The sequence below is a fragment of the Phasianus colchicus genome, chromosome 1 (assembly GCF_987193195.1).
Source record: "Phasianus colchicus chromosome 1, bPhaCol1.hap1.1, whole genome shotgun sequence".
Classification (NCBI taxonomy): Eukaryota; Metazoa; Chordata; class Aves; order Galliformes; family Phasianidae; genus Phasianus; species Phasianus colchicus.
Window position 1 is genome coordinate 46,277,889 of NC_143436.1, and position 20,610 is coordinate 46,298,498.

The window sequence follows — 20,610 nt, forward strand, 5'->3', positions numbered from 1 at the left end:
GTCTGCTGGGAAACTGCTCTATTAAATATTTTACAAACTTGACTTGCCATTTCTTGTCTTGAAATTGGACCTGCCTTAGTACGAAACCCTGCATTTTATTGCTGTGGTGGCAAAGCTCTGGTAGCAGTGGGGGCTGAAGGGGTGGCCTTGCTGATAAGAGATCCCACTGCAGCAGTGGATCAAGGACCCAGTGTTGGCTAAAGCTGAGCTTGATGAGAGATGTTGCTTGTACGTCCAGGATAACAATTATTAAAAGGCTAAAGTGCTGTGTAGCAGTTGTGAGAGTGAGAAAATGTGGGAGAAACCCTCATGGATGCCAGGGTCAGCAAAGAGGAGAGGTTCTTCAGGTGCCAGAGCAGGTAATCTGTAGCTGAGGACCATGGTGATGCAGACTGTCCACATGTAGCACACAGAGGACAGCAGAGGAACAATGAATCTGTACCTGCAGCCTGAGGAGAAGGAGCCCAAGTTGCAACAGGTGGATGTGACCTGAAGGAAGCTGCAGCCTGTGGAGCTCTGCAGCAGCAGGCTTTCTGGTAGCAACTATGGCCTTTGGGGGACTGACGCTGCAGCAGTACTTGAGGACTACAGCCTGTGGGAAGCCAGTGTAGGAGCAGCTGTGAAGGACGGTGTGCCATGGGAGGCACCCCGCACTGGATCAGAAGAGTATGAAGAAGGAGTGGCAGAGGTAAGGTGTTAGGAGCTGACAGAAGCTCACATCTCCGTGCCCTTGTGCTACTCGAGGGAGGAGGCAAGAGAATGGAGATTGAAGTTGAGCCTGGGGGGAAGTGTTCTCAGTTTGCTTCTAGTTTTTCTAGTTTTCATTTCCCTGAAACTGAGTTTGCTTGTGACTGTAACTCGAGAGTGAGCTCCCAGTCCTTATCTCAACCTGCAAGTTGTCTCTTGGTATTTTCTTCCTGTGTCTTGCTGAAGGAGGGGAGTGAGTGTCACCCTGATGGGTGCTCAGGGCCAGAGTAAGTAGTGGTGTCAGTGCTGAGATACAGGGTGATCAGTCATCACCATTTTCCAGGACGTAATATGACAATAGAAGGAGAGATGCATATGATTTAGTTTCGAGTGTGCCAATCCTCAGTTTTGACTTTTCTCTGTATTGGAATATGTCAGATGGTTTCTGTGGACTCTGTTGCTGTTACCTGCAGTATGCAGCTTCAGACTGAAATCAACCTGTGAGTATTATTTTCTACCTCCTTGTATTCTTTGCCTTTTGCTCAGTGTGAAATTGCTTTTGTGTGATTCACAATCTCCTTACAGTATGTGTTAGATTGGACAAGTTGTGGGGATAATGAAAATGTATTGTTTCGTTGTTTTTTCTAACTGCTGGAAGATTTCTCATACTAACCTGGAATATTTGGTATCTCTTTGATGTGCTGAACAGCTGGGGAATCTCAAGGGTGAAGTTATAATAAACCCTATAGGTCAGGCCTAGGTCACAGTGCATCTTCCAGCACTGTATATTCACCTAGTGACTGGCATATCCATTTTTTCCATTCTTACTGCTAACAAAAATGACAGCTGCTTTAACAGATCAGTGTCGTTTTAACAGAACGGTGTCTTAAGTGAGTCTGTTCAGGAAGCAGGGGGAGCTGCTCCTTTGTAGTGACAGCCTTTATTTATTTACAGAGCTCATATTTAAAAATATCATTTCTTTCCTCCTTTGCCTTGTGGTAAAAGCTGCGTTACTTTAAAGCCCCAGTATGTGAAGGGATGCTTAGAGAGGGGAGCAGTGTCAGGTACTGCCTGCATAGTAGACTTAAATGCCTGGGTTTATTTCTTTTCTTGGTATATTGTTTAAAACTCGGCATAATCTGTGGAAATGGATGAAACTGAATCCTGACACGTGCGTTTCTGTCGTTGTGATTTGGGAGTTCTGGCACCCCAGCAGTGAACTGGAAGTGATGTGAGCAGTTTGTGGGCTCCTGACTTTCAAACGAACAGTAGCCAGGTGTGTGCACTTGTATGTACACTGCAGTGTGAGAACTGGCATTGAAAGGAGCTGTGCTGAACACGGTTGCAGGATATGGGAGCTGATACTGTCTTTATTTGTGCTAACAGGACCGTGTTATTGATGTGCTTTTTGACTCTATAATTGGGTCCTGGCAGAGTACAGTGTTTCCAGCTCACTGTGTTTTCGAGCTTGGGTACTGCACGTGCTGCTTAAAAGGGGGAATCCAAACACACTTCAGTTCTCAGCCACTTGCCCACTAGTGCCAGACTTCTCTCGTCTCCAGCTGTGCTCAGCGGTTTGTTTTGTCTTTTACGTAATGTAGCAGGAAGATTCAGGCTGGCACAATCACTTTGAGCTGTGGCCAGTTTTTGTTGCTTGCTGTCCATCCTGCAGGCTGTTTTCTGTTCCCATGGGGAAGCTGATGACTGTGTAACTAATCCACAAACTGTCCAGGATAGTTTGTTTCCATTCACTTCAAGTTTGTCTGGACGCTTCCTGGGCTGCTGAGCAAGCTGTATGGAAGTGAGTAGGAGGTGAAAGTGAACTCCTTTCTCCTTGTGCCACGTACCAGATGTATTCCTATACGGCTTTCATGATGCTCAGGCTGCCTTTTCCTATTGCTGGCTGCAGTTACAAAGCCCTGGCCAAGCTGTCTGATAACCGGACCACACTGGATGATCTCTTGATGAAACCAATGTTTATCAAAGACTTGCGTTGCAGTAACTGTAGTCGTTTTCTGACCATAAAATAACCAAGTTGCTTTTTCTTGTATTTGGCTGCCTGAACAGCACTCCTGATGCAGTGTGTGTGCTTGCACTGCCAGTTTCTTGCAGCTTCCACCAGTGGTACATAGTTAAAGTCCATCCCCTCTCCCCAGGGGCCGGAAGCTTGTGGCTGCAGTTTACAAAAGTCGAGTGAAGTTGATCTTGCCCCAAAGCAAAAAGCTCTGTTGCATCAGAGCCTAGATGGAAGCCTCTGAGCAGCTAACAGGAGAGTGACTGGCTGCAGTATGGAGCCAGTGCCAGAGCTGCCCAGGTGCTTCCCCTCACCCACTTCAACTCCCTTCTGTAGTATGGGATGGGGACAGGGTAGTGCTGCTGGAGCTGGACATAGCTGGCCATAGAGCGGCCATCAGGTGCTTGCTATAACATGGCACCTTTTGGAAACTTAAATAATGATGGCACTAAAAGACTCACCTTGAAACTATGAACAAAACCAGCATTCTGTCAGTGACAGATGGCCAAAGCAGTCCTGTACATAATGCCTTAACCACAGTTAGACAAAGCTGTGTTTGTTCTGTTGTTTTGTTTTTTAAATAATGTAAGAAAGAACTACTATCAGTACACACATAGTTTTCTGTCCATATCAAGGCATTTTATTGAGGTATAAACTTTGCAGAAGATGAGGTAACAATTTGCATAGGAATTATGCAAAAAATAACTTCACAACTAACATTTACTTGGCATTAACTGCTGCAGCTGGAGAAAGACTTGACAATTCCGGCCTGTTGATTCTCCTCCATGCACAGTTCTGTTAATGCTAGTGGTAGGACCATGCAGAAGGTACAGCAGTTGTAGCTGAGGAAACCAGTCAGATGCAAAATGCTTTCAGACACATTTTACAGCTTCTTTTCAAAGGCTTGTGTTAGTGATTACTGAAATGGAAAATGCTACGATTTAAATAAAGCAAGCTTGTCCCATGTCAGACAGGAGATGCTGACATCCTCGTAACAGTGACTGTGTGTGTGGTTTTTTGGTGTTTGTTGTTAAGAAAGCTGCTTATGTTACTGAAATAAAAAGGCCTCAGTTTTCAAAATCAGTACTTGGGATTTGGCAGTTGGATTTTAAATCATCAGGTGCATTAAGGCTGAAACATGGAAGGCTTAGTAAACATACATACATTCTTGTGCTACCAAACGCTCCTCTTTAAATACTTATGTGAAAATAAGTATGTGCTTTATTTCCTTAATTTCAGACTTTAAGAAACTCTTTATCGATGTACCTTGAGAAGTGGGCCCAAATGATGTTCAGCAAGTGTTGCACTTGGGCTGGGGCAATCCCAGACATGAGTACACACCGGGACAAGAACTCCTTGAAAGCAGCCCTGAGGAGAAGGACCTAGGGGTAGATAGATAAACTATCTATTTGACTTAATGTGAGCCAGCACTGTGCTCTCACAGCCCAGAAAAGGCCGGTGGTATCCTGGGCTGCATCAAAAGAGGAGTGGCCAGCAGGGAGAGCGAGGGTCCTTTCCTCCTCTACTCTGCCTTCATGAAACTCATCTGGAGTACTGCATCCAGGCCTGGGGCCCCAGCACAAGGAGGATAGGGAACTGTTGGAACACCTCTGCTATGAGGAAAGGCTGAGGGAGCTGCACTTGTTCAGCCTGGAGAACAGAAGGCTCTGAGGAGACCTTATTGTGGCCTTCGAGTACTCAAAAGCTGCTTACAAATAGGAGAGGGGGACCGACCTTTTAGACAACAGTGTGATAGCATGAGGGTAAATGGCTTTAAACTAGAAGAGGGGTAATTTAGGGTGGAAGTTAGGGGGGAAATTTCCACTGAAGAGGGTGATGGGGCACTGAACAGGTGAGCTAGAGGTGCTGTGGACACCCCATCCCTGGAGGCATTCAAGGCCAGATTAGACTGGGAGCCTGAGCAGCCTGAGCTGGTAGGTGGCAGCCTTGCCCATGGCAGAGGGTTGGAACTAGATAAGCTTTACTGTCCTTTCCCCCCAAGCCATTCTGTGATTCTATAACTTATAGCATAGCTCCCTTGAAGGTGTGGGGAGAAGAGTTCAAACAAATTTCACTTTAGTCAGGCATACAAAAAGTTTCTTATTAAAAGTTCAGTTACTATTCAACATGTAGAACATTCCTTGCTGGTGAATGTTAATATTCTAAGACCTAGTAGCGATTCCTGCAGAAAGTAAGAGTCATGATATCATTAGAACTATACTATAAAATGTACACAGGCATATATAGAAAATTAACCACAGAAACATCAGTTTTCCATTGAAAGTCATTATTCTAAACCAAAGATTATCAAAATACAAAAACAGCTTAAAAAACAGCCTGAGGTAAGAGTTAAATGCAAATGGCAATCTTTTTCTTAAAAAAATAACTGTATTGAAATTCTAAGTACTTAGAAAGTTACTTACTGTCAATAAAAACTTTCACTAACAATCGTAAAGAGCACTTTACCTAATACAAAAGTATATAAACATTGTACAACAGATTCAAAGTCAAAAAGTACAACACTGTACTTGCATTTCATTTAAAAATATATAGTTACGACGATTCAAACTTTACCATACACACAGTTAATTGCCTTTGGATTAGCTGCTACTGTTGTCCACAGAACAGTCAGCTAACTCTGTGTGCTGCTGACTTTCAGATGTGCTAGGACATATTTTACCAAGTCCATTTGCCTGAGAAAGTCGTTGGCTGTAAAACAAAATGTAGGCTTGAGCCTTGCATACTTCTTCCATAGTGCACATGTTGAGTTTTGAATCATTGCAGTGTACCCAAAATCCTGAAACAAAGAAATACAGCAAACAAAGAAAACAAAAACACCCATCAGGACACTGGTCACTGGTTTGAAGTAGACTTGTCTACTTAATCCCATTTAACAAGAGTTGCTTTGAAATAGTATGCTATTTCAATTGATCTACTGTATCTGTCTCTCCACTTTAAAAGCCCAGCTTAACTTCCTCAAATTTGCCAGAGAGTTTAGAGACAGAACGAGCTTAACTTGTCGATAGAGAAATTGCACTGTTTTGGTCTACTGCAATTCTCATTGCAGGCAGTTCAGCTAGGAGTGACACCCATTTGCATTTGAGAAAAGATAGTAAGTTAAGCAGTTTAGAATTATGAACACCCTTTTCTCCCACACCTATATTTCACAGCTGGCTCCTACCTCCTTCTGAATTGTAGCAGTAGGCAGTGTAGTGCCCTGAGCCAAATCCTTTCCCATGATGCATTACTACAGCAGACAAGTCGTAGATAAAGCAGTCGGGTAGGAGAGACTTGAGGGATTCTCTGCAGCAGTAAGGCTCCATGTTCAGTATTTGATCAAAATTAACATGCACGCCGATCTTTTCACGATGATTGCGTCCTGACCACCTAGAAAGTTAAGTCACATGAAAACTTACATTTTTTAGAACAAACAATTCTGAATGCTGTGTTCTGAAAACAAACGGCTAGCTTTGCTGTTGTCTTTGCACACAAAATAAATGTGAATTTGCTATTTTCCCCAGATTTTGTCATAGAATCGTGGAATGGCTTGAGTTGGAAAAGATTTTAAAGCTCATCTAGATCCAACGCCCCCCCCGCCATGGGCAGGATTCCCAAACACCTCGTTCGAGACCTTTTGGAATGTGACTACAGTACCCACTATTTTCATCTTCTGAAAGATCCATCTTAAGATCTCACTGTAATTGTATTTCCACATACTAAATGCCCTTTTCAGTTTTCTTCCTATTCTGGACCAGTTCTATGCCAATGCTGGACTACGAGTTCTCAGTGATGCAGCCTTCCCTTCCTTACTCTCAAGCAAATGAATCAATGTATTTGGTTATATGAAGGTTATGTGAGACTTCTAATTGAATACAATCTCAGCTTGTACATTAGTGAATGAATGTTCACTTTACTTGACGATAACACAATCATTTTTTACCAACAGAGTTCACAGCAGGATTAGTAGAAAAGAAGGACTGAAAAGAAGGATGAAGTAATTCTGATATTAAAGTAGCAAGTAATTGGAAAACAAAAAGTCAGTTCTCTACTTATGTTATAGCTTACTCGTGTTTAAATTGAGAAAGGAAAATAAGTTTCTATTACTATTTCTCACCATACCATTAGCTGAAATTAAACGGATGTTGAAGAACATTGATCTCAAACAATGGAAGAGGACAGTGTGGATCAATCTGCAATGCTGTTTGTTGTGGTTGTACTTACCTAAACCTCTTCAGGTGTAATCGGAGAACCTGAGGTAGTCGACACACCATAAGCTGCTTCTGAGCTTCTGTGAGTATAACTGGTTTAGAAGAAAACTTCCTGCGTTTTGCTGAGGCCAAACACACAGTTACATAACACAGATCTTGCTAATAGCCTTGTATTCATCCACCGTATTTGTGTGAACTTCAATAGCTACAGAATGCATCTCCTTAAAAAGGATACATATGAGATCCATTCTGCAAGGCTTACTTTATGATTTAAGTGTAAAATGCTTGTAGTCACTTAGGTCATTCACTTCATTTTAAAAAGCTGGTAGGTTCTTCAGCTGGGAATAGGAGGATTCCCATGAGTGTGTGATCAGACTTCATTTAAGAAGAGCATCACACTTTAAAACATTCTTTGAACCATTCCCCTTCTGAGAAGTTATAGCTGCCACAGTGACAGAACAGCAGGACATAAGGAGAACAACTTTGCTTTTAATGCAACATATTTTTAAGACTCATAGTATTTTACTATTATGCTTTTACTGTCAGTCTGTTTCATATTTTACACAGAGAACATATATATGAGTACATACTGCCTTTACTCACTGTTGCACTGATCACACGCATATATCTTTCCTTCCAAAGCTTCAGTTTCTGTAAACTTGGCCAGCATTTCTGTCAGCGGACAGGGATACTGCGATGCCATCTCCTTGCCATTGCAGTGATACCTCTCAGGGAACTCCAGTGACAGGTCCCAGAAAGGTTCTATGGTGTTTGATTTATTGTCACAGGCAAGGCACGTAACCTGTAAAACAGTATTTCACAAATTGGTTACACTCAAAAGTTTATGTTGTTAAAAGCATTCCATAACAACATAGCCCCACATAGATATATATTATTTTCCTAAGGATAACCAATGGAACCAAAACAGAAGGCGTAGTCATTTAAGAAGAGTAATGCCACAGCTCACCTCTTTTCTCTGAAGCAGCATGTCCAATACTGCTACCACAAATGGCTAAGTGCTTCTGTGTTTTACTGAGAAACAAAATAAGTGTCAAAATGATTTGTATGGCACTTTTCAAGAGAAAGCAGACAGTGGAACTGCTGGAGTCTTTTCTCTAAAAATAAATACTCCAGATCGCTCCTTCAAAGAAAACTCAACAAGGAAAAATAACACATTTCTTCTTTCAGTAAGTGGATGCATCATCACACTGGGGAAGGGACAAGCAGTAAGACAAGGTAAATAAAATGTCAAGAAGAGAAGCAAGTCTACCTCAAAAGTCCAAATAAGACAGCTGGAGGCAATTAACCCAGGATAACATTCAATATTTAGGGAAGTAAGTTAAAAGCAGTAGCTCTTCTAAGCTTGAACAGCAAGATATTAGATCTTTGTAATGCAATCTTCTAAAGGCCAGGTCAAGCTGCTAATAGAAGAGTGCCACAGCATTTCATTTTCCTCCCAGTGATCTCCATCCTCCTAAGATATATGTGGGTGAATCATTCTTCTGAGTAGCTGAACTTACACACTGGTGAGACTCCATTTAGACCATAATTAGAATAGTTCATAAAGGCCTCAAAGAAATATCAGTAAATCTGAAGTTTATGTGAGACTAAAGATGCTCCCCTTTGTTCAGTGTCACATTGGAAGTCTGATACAATCCTAAATTTGAGTTTTTTACTGGGAAGAATGTATTTATTTCTTGGCTTAGAGTTGACCACTAGCTCAAGCAGCTCTAACCTCAGTGCTCTAGCCAATATGCCTTCTGAAAAACTCCATGTGAAGCTGGCTTTTAACTGAGCTCAGACGAAACTTCCATAACCATCCAACATGCTCCCACGTGCCCCCCAGCAACTAAACTTTCCCATGGAAAAGATTACAGGAACTCAAAATTTTCAAGTCAGACTTACTTTTGAGGTAACTCCTACCTACCAGCAGAGAATAACAGTTGGGTGTGATGAGAAAAAATATATATTTCTTTTATAATAAATGGAATATGCAAGTTTTCAACCAAAAGGGTAAGTAATTGTCACGTAAGATCTCTGTAAGCTTCTGTAATACTTCCTTTTTAAGGGAATAGCACAAGTTGCTTGGAACAACTAATGTGAAGACACAGTAATAAAGGAATGGAGATCAACAATGGATCCAAGAATCGTTGTCAGACAGGCAAGCCTTGGTGTTGCTGTCTGACATACATTCAGGGTAGCTCCCTTCAGTAGGTTAGTAGGCCAGGTGAGAATGAAAATGCACTGTTTCATTTGGGAGCCCTTTAATTTTCCTGTGAAAGTTTGTTGTTACTTAATTATTCACCCTGCTTTGTTACTTCCGGGCGATTTACATAAAGGGAGATCTGTCCCCTTATGGTACCTTCCTTCTGTGTGCTCTTCTGAGTAATTATTTAATGCATTTAGCAGCCACAACAGCTCATACCCAATCCTTGCATTAGCTGCCTAACGCACGCGGATATTTGCGTACAGGCACACGTGTTCAGCAGCAGTCAGGAGAGCAATTCGTTGCTTTACATTCTAAGAAGAAAACGCCTCCGCCTTGTTCTTAGAAAACAAAACTTCAAATTTACACAGCAGAAAAGAGACTCTTTTGTTTTCATTTATGCTGACAGGAGCTTCGTTTTTAAGCGTGAACATCTGGCAACGTTTCAAAGCCACAAACTATTAGTAATTCAGAGCTGGAATCTAGACTTGGAGACGAAATGATCCGCTTGGCCACAGTTCAAGCTAACTCCAGCATAAACACAGGATGACTAATAGATTTCTGCTGTACAAATGGGTGATTTTGGTGGGCCAGAAGTTTATTGAATGGATGAGTTACTTAAGCGAGAATTTGCTGAACTTGAATGCACACTGAAGATTAATGGGCTTAGGATGAAGTACACACACACACGAACACAGGAGAGGTAATTTTAACAAGTCCTGAGGTTTTAAATCCAGCTTGCCATGTTAATAACCTAGCTCATTTTAAGATCCTCTTTCTCAACTAGTTAATAAATGCTATCCCAAAGGAAAACAAACGCGTAATTGGCTCAGCTTCCAACTTTTGTCCCTCAGAAAAAAAAAGAGCAGACCCACATAGTGATGCACAGCTGCACCAAAGGCGAGTGGAGGAAAACTGTTAAAAGAATTAGCGGGGCTGTTGGCAAATTCACAGCAGCCAAGTACCCTGGCTATGTGAATAAACATACACCCAACCCTACCGCCATTGTGCAATAGCTGCTCCTGTGCGCGCCCACAGAGTGCTAAATGAGATGTAAATAAGGGCAGGAACAAATATCAAACCTATTTCCCTGTGCTAGGCTCGAGCTCCCCAGTTGGGTCAGTGAGAAGCAGGAGGATCTCTCCCCCACCTAGAACCCATCTGCGCTAGAGCTCATCACAATGCCCCCATCTTCCTCTGATACCCACACAGCTCAGCCCCGATTTCTGTCTCTCCAACCCTTTCTTTGTGGTATGACTATGCATGACAGAAACAAGGGAGTGAATTTGGCTGAGCAATCTGATTGGTGACGTGTATTTTACAGCTGTGTTTTTGAAAATCAAAGTTTAATTTCACCTCTCCCTCTTACGTTCTGCAATTGCTATTTTAGGAAGTTGTCATTATAACAAATCTGCAAGAGAAGTTTACATTAGAGCTAAGAAAGTGAACTACTGTTTTTAGCTAGCTGAAATCCCTACTTTGTGCTCTGCCTGGCCATGCTCTCATGCCTTGAAATACGAGTGCTATATACAATTGTTTGGTTAAAGCTCAGCATTCAATCGTGGGCCAAAGGCCAGACTGAAAGGAGCTGGGTCAGATTGCTTGACTCGAGCTAAGAACGGAGGCTGCTCAGACAAGCATCACTGAGCCCGCAATAATTTGATGGACAGCCACTGCCCCAGATGGCATTCAGCCTAAATGCAACCAAAGAAAATAGTTAACATATTGCCGCAGAAGAAGGCAGCTCCAACATCAGCTCTGTTTTGCCTCTGTTCTTTACACTTGCATGGAAGAAAGACAACTACTCCCATCCATGTTCTAAGAGCACTAAGTTGGCCAGCATTTTCTATGCTTTCACTGCTACAGAAGTTTTCACTCTATAAGCAGCTATCTATTTAAAAATAGCAGTTGAATTTCTCCACAGTGAAGTAATCAAAGGGGATTTGATTTCTAGGATGCTGCTACAATTTGGCATTCCAAAATGACAGCCTGTACTGTATTTCTTCAGTTACAAACACAACTGAAATTTGTAGTGATGAGTGCACACCATCACCAAAACGATCCCTATCTATCTCACACAACAGTGCAAGCAAAACCACAGCAAACCACGGGCTGTGATTCATTGGTCTCCTACAGATCAACTGAAAATGCTCCCACTTGGGTGCAAAGGAACTGGTCAACCATTTTGTGGTTCAGCACACTCTAGGTATCAGAACTCAGAAACCAGCATACAGGTTGCTAGTTGGTATAAGTTTAAACATCCTGTCATCTACCTGGAATTCTCACAGCTTTTAGTAGTTTGTTCTGTGTGAGACTTCACACCCAGCACTGCATGGCTGTCACCACCGCATTCCCCCCCCATTTACACTCAGAGCACAGCACCCAAAGCTGAACGGCTTCAAACAACTCCAAGATTGCTCATTTCCCCTATTCTCAGCCAATCTGTCCCGAAGCACACCAGTTAAGCAAGTAAATGGAGTAAGAAATGCATAAAGAGGTGCCGCCTTTTAAAAGCTTCAACTTCATTTACATCTGTTAGAATCGAATCACTCCCCGGGTCTCCTGCATATTCATTTCTCCGAGCACTCAGTCTTCGGCAGCGCTCAGCTGGGGGAGGCAGGCTGCCCACATTCTGTCTCAGGCATTTCCTAGCGCAAGATGCGAGCTTGCTGCTCTACACACATCAGTTTCTGCTAACATCATTTCTGTAGACGTGTGGGGACACAATTTTCCAAACGCGGTGCTGAAAATACACGCTTGCTTGGAAAGCAAAAAAATCTGCTATTACAAATCCCGGATTTCTAAAAATATACCTGCCCACAACTCCCTGCTTAACGCTGAGGGGGAAAAAAAAAGAAAAACAAACCTCGAAATAAAGATAGTTTAGAAAGCGTTGCATACCGTGCTAATTAGCTGGGACCATTCAAAAAGCTAAACCAAAAGAACCCCAGGCACAGCGGTTAACCTTGAAGTGTCCTCGAAGGGCCTGTGGGTCAGTTCAGATCAGCTTACCGTCGGCACAAAACTTCCCAGTGCCTTTCCCATTGAAGGATCAAGGATAGGAGAGAATGGGTCTCCCTGCTTCCACAAGAGTATAAGCACGGGATTGAAAATAACTACGTTTTTAATGGGGGTGTTGGCATCTCTTTGCTGTCCCAACGAGGTTGAGAGGGATGTGGCCGCTGCTTCAGCAGATCTGCATCTGAAAGCCATTTGTATACAAGGTTTATTTGTTTGCCCAAGAAATATTACAGCACATCACCCTTCAGGCAATTACTGGAGAGAGACTAGCACATAAAAAAAGAAAGGAGAGGATTTTCCAGCTGTGTCTTAAATACTCACAGTTTCCAAGGGAAAGTTTCACAATCAGTACTGCACAGTAAAAATCTCTAGCCTTAAAGAGGATCTCGGAGTCAAAAAAGCTGATAGAAAAGCCAAGAGGCCATCTAATTGTCTACACTCATGCTGTTTTTGGAGTTACTTGTTACCTAGTTTTGTATTCCATAAGTAAGTATGAGGTTTCAAGTAGTAGTTGGGGAAGACTTACTGTGAACCAGTTGACTGAGATCAGAATGAAACAAACTCATCTAAAAGGTGTTATTGTTTTGACAGTACCTAAAGGTTTTTCTGGTTATCAAAAAGAAACCTGAATAACATTATTATACATTCTGTTCCCTTCTTTCTTATATTCTGAATAATTACAGAGCTGAATCAGGCAGCTGTTTCTGAAGGCAAATTCCAGACAATGGTTTCCCTACAACTTAAAACGGAATGATTATGAGAGGGACAACGTTTTATTGCACACGTGAAAGTAATGCAAAACCAGAGTAAACATACAGCTTATCTGCATTGTAAGCGATCCTCTGTGTACTGTATCAAGAACAGTTCCTCAGGTTTAAAGGTCAAGTAGACCGGCTTTGCTGCACTTGAGTGTCTCACAGAATCAAATATCTTTGACTAATACTTTCAGTACTAATGGATAATAACTTTTTCGTGATGCTAAAATGGAAGGCAGCTGCTGCACAGCTTCTCATCTCTCCTTACTCACTGAACTAAGATGTGCTTCACACAATACTCTCCATTAAAGACCCACCTAATTTTTTGAAAAGTAGCATGCTATGGCTCCAGCTACCTTCTAGAGAAGAACTGTACAAGTGCTACAGCTTACAAGCAGAAAACACTGAGCACTTAAGGAAAAAGACTACATTCCTTACTTCTAAAGAATTAACACTGTCAAAGACGTGGTACCGCTGCATGTTCAAAATGCCAGTGAAAAGTAAACTGAAGAAAGGAGTGAGAGAACACAAGGGGAACACTGGGAGGTCAGGTGCTGGGCACTACCTGTGGAAACTGCCTCAGGAGCCAGGGAGAAATTACTGGAGCACACTCTTTTTTTGTTCTGCTCATTCTAGGCACTTTGAAGTTCATCAGTGCTGAATTTTGCACACAGATATTGGCCATCCGGAGAAAAAGAACTGTGTCTTGTGGTCATTGCATAGCTTGAATCTCTTTAGTTCCCTTTCAGGCACACTTGATGACACTTGAGTGAATTCTCATTAGTCCCCTCCTTAGTTACAGGAACGTGGGAGGGTTTCTAGTCACAAGCCTCTTTAGATAAAGCTAAAAAACATGTGAAAGAAGCAATACTACTGAAAGTGTCTTCAGAGCCTCAATAAGTCTTCCAGAAAATGATTCCTATTAAAATGCAAAGCACACTTTGACAGCCTGCCTAAGCAATTACTTTGTTTTCTATCAAATTTGCTGTTGGAGAGGAATGTGATTTTCAAACAGATTTAACAATATGATGCATTAGATACTTATATCAGTGCAACCCTTATACGAGAAATAACCACCTCAAGGAAGAAGTAAGTATTGCCAACAGAAATGCTCTTACACTGGGCTGAAAAGAAGGTAATGGATAATCAATTTTTATTAGCAGGTGTACCAGTTTCTAACAGTTAAACCCTAAAATGAACTAAAAGTTAATATATTCTGCAATGCAACTCTAATTTTAAAAGTCCTGCTGGCTTATAAAGTTTAACTATCACAGCAGAAAATAATCCTACCTCAGTTAAAAAACATTTAGTTTTATATACATTAATATTGAACCAGCACTCCAGGTGTCAAAGTAGAGGCAATACCCACAATGTTGGTAATTGTCCCAAACCTCTATTCATTCACACAATGTATCCATTAAACGTTTCTGCACTACTTCAGCGGTGTGTGCATACATATGTGCCACAGACCGCTTCCAGAAGACCAAGACTATCCCATCTCAGCCTCTGTTCCTCTTGTAGTGCAGTTAGTTTTATGATGCGTTCAACAGAAATCAGCATTTGTTGGTTCACAGATATTTGCATACACATACAGCTGGGGTATGCATAATAGTAGGTGGGCACACTGAAGTACTTAATAGGAAGCCAAAAAGAAAACAAGAACAATTGGGGGGGGAACAACAAATGGCAGTTTGACAGAAAAAAAGGAAAACCACAATTGCCTTCACCCCACAGATTTGGTTCCTGTGTACAGAGCTTTCTGTAGAGCTTTCTATATCTTTCTGTTATAATGGAAAGGAAGGATTATCCTTGTGCACAGCCATAGCCAACTAGGTACTTTAATCATAGAATCACAGAATGGCCTGGGTTGAAAAGGACCACAATGATCACCTACTTTCAACCCCTGCTATGTGCAGGGTCAGCAACCACCAGACCAGGTTGCCCAGAGCAAAATCCAGCCTGGATTTTAAATTGTAAATTCTTTATTACTGCATATCAGTTGATGTTCAGAAGCAAAGCCACATGCTTATCAGTAAGTTAAAGAATGTGTTTTATAATGCCAAATTTACAACTTTTATGTTCATCAGGTGACTCTTCTATTTTTGGGAATAGCCAAATGACCTTACTTGTAAAACTGTCTGTACTATATCATCCCCAGCCCTCCTCAGTAGTTAAACATGTATTAACCTTTGAAAGGTGCCAATCTTTGGCCACTATAAATCTGTAACTACAAATCATTACACATCTTAAAAAGATCACAAAATCATACCTGACTTAATAGCTGTCCATGAAAAATGTTGTTCACCACATTCAAAACCTGTTTTATAAGTTTTCTTTGAGCAGCAGGGATGAGAGCTGGGTATCTGGTCCCCGTAGTCTCCAGTTCCTGCTGCACTTTATCCAAAAGTTCACAAAGGAATTCCTGAGCATCTTGTTGGGCATATCCTCTGAAGGCTGGAATTAGTCTCCAGACAGAATGAAGCATGGCAAAAGGAGACACCAGCGCCCATTTGCCAGACCACATCACTTGAAACAGAGTATGCAGCTCGTGACAAAGAGAAATATGCTTTGAACTGGGCTCCCTGGGCTGAATGAGTTCCATATTTCTACTTTTTGATGCTCCTCCACTTAATCCAGAGGATAAATTAGATCGTCTCACAGAAGATGATCCCCTTCCTTTCTCTTGGTTCTCATTCACTTGTAATGTTGAAGCAGTTATTGACGAGCGTCTGGATGAAGACCTGGTTTTACCACTGGCTGCTGTTGCCAGCAGTTCCTGAGTTTGGTTGAGATCAAGCTTTAAGAAGCATTCTCGAAAAATAAGTAAGTGACTTAATACCTGCAGGATAGAATTCATATAGCACGTGTTTCCCAGGTTCCTCAGTCCTGTTACCCCTGGAGTCACGGTGGGCCTTCGTTTAATTGGAGAGTCACCTATTTTTTTCAATCTTACTTCATCTGAGGTATACGTTTCTTTCAACTCTGACACAGATTCCATGCTCTGTGATGTCTTTTGCACGATGGATGCTGTTTGTGAGGACATTCTCATCTGGTTTTGTAAACGGCAGCTCTTTCTTGGAGGCATCTTTTCCATCTCTTCCTTCAACTGGCGCTTTCGTTCTTGTCTTCTCTTTCTAGCTTTGTTCCTCCTTTCCTCCTCTTCTTCCAAACGCTTCTCTTCTTCCAAAATCTTTTTTCCGCTAGGTGTCAGCTGGAACCACGACCTGAATATTTTGCCCATGAACGCACGCCTTCTGTGCCACAGTGCTGTGAACATGCGGTCTTGATTGCGAAGCAAGGCCTGGGCACCGTCGTGTGAAAGGTAAGAATCATCACTGGCACCCATAGAACGCAAAGTCCTCCCACTACGAGTAGTACACTCATACTTTTGACTCTTGATTGCACTTAATGTACTTCGCAACAGTTTTATATCACCAGTTGCATTATCATTAAGAACATAATCATCACAGAGATAGCAGAAAACATACAGCTCATTTACTTCCAATGCCACCGGGTGACCGTTCTCCTGAAAGTGCTTTAGTGCATGTTCTTCAATGTATCTCCCACACGCCACGTGTGAGCAGCTGAGGCATGCCCATACAGACTCGGTCGTATTGCAGTCCACGCAATGCCATTTCTGTGGATTCAGAATGGAGTGATCTTGGGCCAGTCGCAGGCGTCCTATGTGCTTACACTTATCCATTGTTAGAACTGAAACTGCAGAGATACACTAGCAAAATACATCGTCCAAACTATTTTCTGCCCGTGACATTTCCATCTGCAACTAAAAAGAGAAAAAAGAAAAAAACCAGAAGGTTCATAAATACCCAGCTGTGTCATTTGATAGATGTCAACATACCAAACTCCCATTTGAGGCCAAGATTGTGATCTTCATCCAACTCAGTCCCACCAAATGCATCATGGCACTCCATTACACAGAGTCAAAATGAACATTACCATCTGCAGGCTGACCCTCAGACTAGTCTGATTGCTGCTGTTCAGATTCCCAACACCTTCTGGCTCAAGACTGAACCATACTGGCCTGGGTTTTGTTGTTGTTGTTTTTTCCCCACTCTCTGTCTCCAAAGAAGCAGCAATTTAACTGAAACACACTGCCCAAGAGTTTGGATAGAAACACCATTTGAAATGTTCCTATTAATTCTATCTCTAAGCACACAGGTGCAGGAGTGCAAGGTTCACTTAAACGTATTATGTTTACACAGTACACCCAGTGTAGACAAATGAGACTTTATACAACTCAAACCTTTAATTAAACCACGCCTTTAATTAAATCACTGCAGCTCAGGCAAAACTTATATCAATGCATCCTTCAACAATGTATCTTCAAATAAGTACATTTTAACAACTGACCCCAACACTGCTGGGAAAAAAAAAAAAAAAAGGAAGATGATGATCTGGAAAAGATGACTTCTTTCTTCATGAGACAGAGATACCATTAGATATCTAGCTCAACTCGCTAAAAACTTTGTTTAAAATTGCATTTTGAATATTTTTTCTAATTACTGTCTTAAAAAGTCACTAAAAAATGTGACTAATGTTGGCTTACATCCTTTTATAAGTTTATGTGGTATCATTTATTTGTTCAAACCTGCTGTATTTACTTTCTCCTGTAAGGTGCGTTTACCTAAAACAAATAGGCAGGCTCTGACTAACAGAAATTAAAGAGACAGTGATTCATTCTTTCTTTGCCTTCATAAAGTCTAAAGAGAGATGGCAAAACCAACCCAGCTGAGAGATATCGCCTAGAGACAAATGATGTGTCAGGAAGCAATTATGCCTGACCTGGAGCATTTGTGCCCACGATGTCACTGACTAGAAAGGCAAAATTAAAGCACACACAGCACCAATCTCAGCAAGCACAGTACTCACCAGATGAAAGTTACTTCACGTGGGCAGGACAAGTGCTTGTGAAATATGCAGCTTATCCCCACCAAGAACTAAGTTTTGCCATTACAAACGTGTGCATAGCGTGGACCTTGCCTGGGCTCTACATCAAGGTCCAGGACTCTGTGTTCTAAGATGAGTAAGCCAGCTGCAAAATGTTATGTGATTTAGATCGTTCTGGATAGAATCCAAAGGACTTGACATGCAGAAGAAATGATTAATTGAATCAGAAAAGGTGTCTGCCTTGCACTTGATCTGGGAAATCCTAGCATCTGATGATGTGACATTGAGGAAGGGAAGCAGGTACAAAAACAGCAACTGAATAGGAAAGTGGCTTCATTTTTCACCTGGTAATTACATTAAAACTGTAGTTAGAAGATTTAACAACAGCAACACGACTTCAATCAGCTAATCATCCTGTGGCTAATGCCCATTAAGATGTTTCAACACAGCTACCAAAAAGCTGCAACAAACGCACACATAGCTGGCACCCAGAGCTGCAGGCGTTGTGTTCCTCTTGCTGTCATGCAAGAAAGGCTGAGCCAGCTGTAGCAAAACCAGGAAAAGTGCACACAGTTTTACACGTCAGTCATCCTCATTCAATTTATCTGAGAGCTGCCTCCCGCCCATACCAGCTGCACCAAAGGATTTTGGGCGCTGTGACCTCTGGGTACCCACGTGGTGAATCCCAGACTGAGCTCCAGCCCCAGTGCTCCAGAGGTCAGGATCCCCTGAACACCACGGCCAGCAGATCACAAAAATAAGGGCTTCGCTGAATGCTTTCAGCTTGCTGGCGTTCACAGCATTCATTCCTTCTAAAAGGCAGTCTATTCACAGGCTGCTAATGAGATTCTTTTGCAAGTAATTGTCCATACTACATTTGTTTTTAATACTGTTTTTGTAAATAAGACCACTAATTTTACCCTGTGTCTTCCTCCAGTCTGACAACCTTTCCCCAACAAAGATGAGCTTCTCTAATAACGATGTACATAATATGAGGAACTCATGTACATCTCAGAGTTGTACGTGTGGGTCAAACCTTCTTAGGAATACCAGAGAAATTCTTAAGCATCCTGCAGCGATTAAATATGGTAGACAGAATTATAAGAGATGAGATTTAGCTCTGTGCTTTAGAGCTAAGCAAAATAGACTCTCCTGCACAACATATAAGTCCTTTCCAGCAGGCAAGAAAACCAAACTGCTTTCTCTAGGGCTGCTGGACACAGCAACACCATCAGTCAGCCCTGTACTGACTTTTTTTTATCTCTTAAGTCATGCTATAAACGCTGTTTTAGCGTTTCCTTTTCTCCTTATGATATTACATGTCCAAAAAACTATATTTCATTTCAAAAGTAGCATCAAGAGTGATAGTATAGTGCTTACATGGGTGAACGTAAGCACAGCATGAGTGCTTTAGGACACGGAGTGCTAAAATACCGAGACTAAATCAAATGGGAAAGTTTATAACCTTCAGATTAAAACCGAACAGATTAGAACTGGCAAGACAAGTCAGGGAAATAAGACTGAAACTGCAAGTAATGTGTAAAACTCATTAGGAAAACAACAACAACAAAACTGGATGCCGATTGATACACCTGGTAGAAATCTGCAGCTGAAGTAAAAACAAGTGAACGCTGCAGCGCCAAAAATCCCTAAGGAAAGTTATTCAGCGCTCCTCGTGCTTTCTTCTCTCCCCGGGCTCAGTTCCCTGCACACACACAAAGAAACCGGGAATTAATTGCCCAGCAGCGCAGAGATCAGCCCCCCGTGCAGCAGCGACTGAGCGCTCCTGAAAGCGGCGAGCTGCCTGCCAGCGGGCACGGCGTCTCCTTGCGCCCAGCTTCCACCAGCCACAAACACACACGGACCGCGGTGTTTATTCTCCACGAGCCGTATCTGGACCTTATCGCTAGGCTCATCTCTTTCCCTTCCTCAGGTCCCCTACCTGCTGCGCAGCTGAAAAACAGCGATCGCAAGTTTGGGTAACGCGCGTTGTTCGAAGCTAGATACACGGTTTCCTTAAGACAGATCGCTGCCGGCTTTTGTGTTTGTTTGGTTGCTGTTGTTTTTAAAGCCGAACCAAGCGAACCCTCAAGCTAACACTGAGACCTAAAGATCTGTAAAGAAACGCTGCGAGCGATTTCCGAGAGGTAAGCGCGCAGCGCTGCCACGAAACCCCCAGCCTCCCCTCCTTCCTTCAGAGCCGCGCAGCCCCACGGCTCGCTTTTCATCGCTCGTCTTTTTCTCCTAGCCCAGGAACGCTCGCCCGGTAACGCTGCCCGCGAGGAGGCACAGGCAGCGAACGCAGCTGCGAGGCTACGTTTAAAGTTTCTCCCCGCCAAGAACTGCGCGTTTCCCGCAGCTGAGAACAGGCCGACGGGTACCACGCACCCGGACACCGCTTCGTACCCTGCGGCCGCACGCGGGACGCTTCAGGCTTAACGAACGTCTCCGAGCCCCGCCGGCCGCGCCGGCCAAGCCCGGCCGGTCCCGCGGCTCGCACCGCCGCTCCCGCCTCCCTCCCCGAGCCGCTCACTCCCCGGGCTGAGCGAGGGCCCCGGGACCCCGCTCCTCACCGACCCCGCGCCCGCCTGGCCCCGCTCGCTACCGCCTCCCCGGCTCTTCGCCCCCCCGCACGGCCGCGGGGAAGCGACCCGTGCCGCCCCGCGTCGCCCACACGCACCCGTCACCCGCCGCTGCCGCCATCTTGCCCGCCCCGAGCCGCAGCCTCCTCGCCCCGGCCCCTCGGCGACGTCAGCGCCGCGCGGAGGCCTCCCCCCCCCTCCGCCCCTCGGGGATCCCCGCCCCGGGCCC

At 43.2% G+C, this 20,610-nt stretch overlaps 1 protein-coding gene across 2 annotated transcripts; it reads right to left on the bottom strand.

Moving 5' to 3' along the window:
- Nucleotides 1-3,355: 3,355 nt before the first annotated feature.
- USP44 (ubiquitin specific peptidase 44) lies at nt 3,356-20,575 on the bottom strand. Of its 2 annotated transcripts, none has more exons than XM_090140061.1 (6): nt 20,480-20,575; nt 15,161-16,675; nt 7,513-7,711; nt 6,923-7,001; nt 5,883-6,088; nt 3,356-5,498 (listed from the first exon to the last, which is right to left on the bottom strand). In XM_090140061.1, the coding sequence occupies exons 2-6, from the start codon at nt 16,592-16,594 to the stop codon at nt 5,302-5,304; spliced, it is 2,115 nt and encodes a 704-aa protein (XP_089996187.1). In that variant the 5' UTR covers nt 16,595-16,675; nt 20,480-20,575; the 3' UTR covers nt 3,356-5,301. The 2 variants fall into 2 exon arrangements, with proteins under 2 accessions (XP_089996187.1, XP_031456297.1); XM_031600437.2 differs by having other exon boundaries at nt 6,923-7,031.
- Nucleotides 20,576-20,610: the final 35 nt, after the last annotated feature.